The 4,911-nt window shown below is 35.6% G+C and overlaps 1 protein-coding gene across 1 annotated transcript; it reads right to left on the minus strand.

Moving 5' to 3' along the window:
• Positions 1–495: 495 nt before the first annotated feature.
• LOC129571267 (protein artichoke-like) lies at positions 496–4,518 on the minus strand. The gene is made up of 5 exons (XM_055451045.1): positions 1,394–4,518; positions 1,233–1,335; positions 959–1,132; positions 634–884; positions 496–556 (listed from the first exon to the last, which is right to left on the minus strand). Exons 1-5 carry the CDS (start codon positions 4,460–4,462, stop codon positions 536–538), a joined length of 3,618 nt encoding a protein of 1,205 aa, XP_055307020.1. The 5' UTR covers positions 4,463–4,518; the 3' UTR covers positions 496–535.
• Between the last annotated feature and the right edge of the window lie 393 nt (positions 4,519–4,911).

Raw genomic sequence — 4,911 nt, forward strand, 5'->3', positions numbered from 1 at the left:
ATTTTTCGAAAAATTTTGTCATTTTTTGTATGGAAGGTCTTAATTATTTTTCCCGCAGTTTTTGGGCAATTTCATCAATAAATGATATCCATTACCGAAAATAATGAAATTGATAGTCTCGTCCATTTTTAAAAACTTCAAATATTCTCATAAACATCATTTCATGAATATTTTTTTGTAAAATAACAGAATTAATGGGAAAAAACTGAAATTTCAATGCCGGTCCTAATTAAATTTCCATGACTGTATATGTTATGTTCTTTGACCACAAGGTGGAAAATATACTAAAACATGCGGTAAAGTTAAGGAAAAAGACCTTAAAATGCCAAAAATGGCGATTTTTGGCTATTTGAATAATTATAGCTCGGGCGCCAGGTCCCAATCCCAGGTTTTAGGGTAGTTTTTTGTTGGAATTTTCTTTTTGTATAATTCTGCAACGATTAAGCTATTTGGTGACGTAAAATTCGAAAAAGGTCGAAAAAAAAACCAGTCTAAATGTGCTAAACACACGATCATTTATCAACTCCAATGCCAGTCACTTGAATGGCAACTCACGCTAGCAATTTTGGAGGGAATAATTCGTTATTAAGGAAACATTATTGCGTGTATGTTCACATCGCGATCGAATCTTACCGAGGTTTTCATGTGATAATTCTCGTTTTTGTACAATGATCGGGCCAAACCGAAGTCACAAATTTTCACCACATTATCATCGCACAGCAAAACGTTCCGCGCCGCCAAATCCCCATGTATCACCTTTCGAGAGGCCAAATAATCCATTCCGCGCGCAATTTGGAATGACCAGATGAGTAAATCCTTTGTTGCAATCGAATGCGATGGAGCAGCTGATGAATCCACATCTACCATGCCCACAAAACCACTGGCTGAATGAAAAAAAGGACAATTCAGCTGAGCAAGAAGTACATTTTCAAAACAAAAACCAGAAGCTAAGGCTTACTTCCTTGATTCAATGATGGACGATTAGAATGAGTCGATATGTCCATTGGAGCTATGTTAACATCAATTTCATCGGTGCCTGGTATAATTTGATCGACAAAATGTTGACGATTTTTCGCCAAAAAGCTCTGAAGATTACCAAACGGACAGTATTCAACGATGATCATCAGATTGACTGTTACCAAAGTGAAGTCGAAAAGAAAAATTGGTTAGATTTTGTCATCAATATATTCAAACGATAAAACTATCAAGTTCCAATGCAAAACATAGCTCACATTTTGTGATTTCCTTAGTAACCGCACCGAGTAGGTTGACTACATTCAAATGTTGACCCAAATGAACCATGATTTTTAACTCTGATTCAAATGCTCGCATCACCTATTGAATTGATTCAGTTGATAATGAATGGAATATATTTAAATGACCATTGACCAACCTCGTTGCTGGCGATATTCTTCACCATTTTGACGGCAACTCTTGTCTCCTCCTCACCATCAACGATTCCCTGTGCCATCGCTTCGTAAACAATTCCAAAAGCTCCGGCGCCAAGTTGTTTTCCAAGCTTAAGCTTGTTGCGTGGAAACTCATATTTCCTATCGTACGGAAGCAGATCAGCCTGTACATTCAATGGGCATTGGGGGTTAAGACCATCGACATCACCAGTTTCGAAATTGGTCAAGCCAGCTCTTTTACGACGTTTTCGGAAACAATAGACAGCCAAAGCGCATGAAATCAAACAAATTACCAATGCCAATGATCCATAAATAAAATATGCTCTTCCGTACCATGGTGTGCTGCTCTCTGTGTCAGTTTGGCTTTGAGTTTCATTGTTTTCGATTTCAGTGCACGGATCTCCGATTATCTCTAGTCTGTTCCATTCTCTGAACATGAATAGATCGGTGCAATTCAAGTTATTATTTCTAATATCCAGTTTGGTGAGTCTTGGATATGATTGCTTAGAAAGACCTTCCAATTTTGTAAGATGGTTTTCACTCAAGTTAATTTCTTTTAAGGTCTCAAAAACAATCGAAGTAAAGAAATTTAATTTTTTCAAGTTGTTTTTCGAAATATCTAGGTAGTGTAACCGCATAGTTTCAAAAGGCTTAACATCAGAAATCGATAAATTGGTGCGTCTAAGCGACAGCCATTCAATACACCAGGTTCGTTCAAATGTAGTTTCGTTCAATTTTCCCACATAATTTCCAGAAAGATCCAGATATTCTAGATGTGATCCCAAATGTTGTATGATTTCAGTAGTATTTTCGAAATCGTTATCGGCTGCTTGAAAGTTCCATAATCCATTCAAAGTATCCGACAGTACACTGACATTCAGTCGCTTCAATTTGTTTCGTGAAATGTCTAAATAGAGAACTTTGAGTGGATTCACATCGAAATGTTCCAAATGTGTGTCTGACAAATTTAGCAACTTCAAAGTCCCAAAACGTTCGAATGTACTGAGATTCAATTTTCCGATGAAATTTTGCGAAAGGTCCAATATCCATAGATTTGATCCGAGACTGTGTATGATTCCTAGACCGTTATTAATGTGATTTCCAGCCGCTCGGAACTCTTCCAAATTACTTAAATTTTTTGAAAGTAAACTGATATTCAGTGATGTAAAAGAATTGTAGGAAATATCGAGTCTCTTCGGTTTGTTAAGATATGGTGTGCTGCTCTCTGTGTCAGTTTGCCTTTGAGTTTCATTGTTTTCAATTGCAGTGCACGGACCTCCGATTATCTCTAGTCCGTACCATTCTCTTCTGAACATGATTAGATCGGTGCAATTCAACTTATTATTTGTAATATCCAGTTTGGCGAGTTTTGGATAAGAGTGCTTATTGAGACCGTCCAGTTGGGTAAGATGGTTTTCACTCAAGTTAATTTCTTCTAAGGTCCGAAAAACAATCGAAGTAGAGAAATTTAATTTTTTCAAGTTATTTTTCGAAATATCTAGGTAGTCCAACCGAAACCGCATAGTTTCAAAAGGTTTAACATCAGAAATCGATAAATTGGTGCGTCTAAGCGACAGCCATTTAATATACCAGGTTAGTTCAAATGTAGTTTCGTTCAATTTTCCCACATAATTTCCAGAAAGATCCAGATATTCTAGATGTGATCCCAAATGTTGTATGATTTCAGTAGTATTTTCGAAATCGTTATCGGATGCGTGAAAGTATTGTAACCTTCTCAAAGTATGCGATAGTAAATCCACATTCAATCGCTTCAATTTGTTTCGTGAAATGTCTAAAAAGAACACTTTCAGTGGATTCACATCGAAATGTTCCAAATGTGTGTCTGACAAATTTAACCAAAACAAAGGCCCAAAACGTTCGAATGTACTGAGATTCAATGTTCCGATGATATTCTGAGAAATGTCCAATACCCGTAGATTTGATCCGAGACTGTGTATGATTCCTAGACCGTTGTCAAAGTGATTTCCAGCCGCTCGGAACTCTTTCAAATTACTCAAAGTTTTTGAAAGTAAACTGATATTCAGTGATGTTAAATTGTTGTAGGAAATATCGAGTCTCTTCAGATTGTTAAGATGCTCGAAGGGATTAGATTCAGCAGCGAATGAGAGATTGGTTTCACTTAGATATAAATCTTCCAAATTGTTCAAACTATGAAACGTTGTCTCATTTATCTTTCCTAACATGTTTCCACTTAGATCCAATCCCCAAATCGATTTTCTCAACCTGTTTACTAGGTTTAGCGCGTTTTCTAATCGATTTCCGCTGATCGAGAGTACTTCTAAATTTTTGAAGTTCATCTTAGGATATCGGAGCTCATTTTTGCTGTTTGCATTTTTAAAAATTATTTCTTCTTCATTCATTGTCCATTCCATAGGGTTCGCGCAAGATAAATCGAAGTAAGTAACTTTTTCGAATGACACATTTATTGAAGTTATGCCATTCAGTAAGTGTGTAATGCCACAATCTATCCGTTGAATAGGATTATTTTTTAGGTTCAGTGTTTTTAATTTGGAATTCTTTGGAAAAGTGTCCACATAAATCGATCTAATTTTATTATCACTTAGATTGAGCTCTTCTAAATCGAAAAGCCCACTAAACAAACCCGAAACTATTTTTTCGAATTGATTGTGTGAAAAGTCCACTTCCGTTAATTGTTTTGTATTGAAAAATAGATCCTTGTGCACTTCCGTTAATTTGTTGTAAGACACATTAAACAGCTTCAAATGGACGAATGGTAAATGTAAGTTGCCCAATGTCGTATATCCTGAAAACGAAAAGTCCAACGTGCTCACATTTCGATACCCAATAAATTTGGACTCGATCGATTCGACAGGGCAATTCTCAATTTTTAGCACTTCCACAGAAGAATAATTACAGTCAGCATATTCATAACGTGGTAAGCCGCAAGAAAAGTGTCGTAATTCACGGTTATCTTTATTTAACTCTTGAATAGGAAGAAAAATACATTCATCTCGAGTATGCACAACTTTGGCCAAAATCAAAATCGCCATGAAAACTATAACAAATCTCATTGTGTCAAACAGTAACAGTACACAAAATTCAACGTCTTCGGACCAAATATGAAATCGAAACTAAGCAAATTCTCATTTATTGTTCCCTTTTGTACATTTCAATTGTATTTAGTAAGCCAGGCTTTCGTTTATCAATTCCAAGAGAAATTTTTACTTGATAAATCAAAAAATTTACCAGCTTCCTGTTGCGTCACACTTCTGACATTTCCTTCTTCAGTTCTATATCATCAAAATGAGAAGCATTTCGGTTAGTTTTATCAAAAAATGATTTTGTTCCAGTTTTCAAACGGCAAACAATTTCGAAAATAAAACAAATATCATTTTTAAGCAATCTATTTATTCAAGATTAGGGTTACTCATGGAGTGCGTCATTGGAAACAAGCACTTTCAAATTATTTATTTCTTTTAAATTAACGAAAACTAACGCTGTAGAGAAATTCAATTTTATC

This window comes from Sitodiplosis mosellana, unplaced genomic scaffold, assembly GCF_009176505.1.
Source record: "Sitodiplosis mosellana isolate CC-2019 unplaced genomic scaffold, AAFC_SMos_1.0 Smas_scaffold_1815, whole genome shotgun sequence".
Lineage (NCBI taxonomy): Eukaryota > Metazoa > Arthropoda > Insecta > Diptera > Cecidomyiidae > Sitodiplosis > Sitodiplosis mosellana.

Coding starts and splice junctions, on each gene's coding strand:
- LOC129571267 (XM_055451045.1), bottom strand. CDS start 4,462: ATGAGATTTGTTATAGTTTTCATGGCGATTTTGATTTTGGCCAAAGTT. Junction 1,336..1,393: donor AGAATATCGCCAGCAACGAG/GTTGGTCAATGG, acceptor TCAATTCAATAG/GTGATGCGAGCATTTGAATC. Junction 1,133..1,232: donor TACTAAGGAAATCACAAAAT/GTGAGCTATGTT, acceptor CTTTGGTAACAG/TCAATCTGATGATCATCGTT.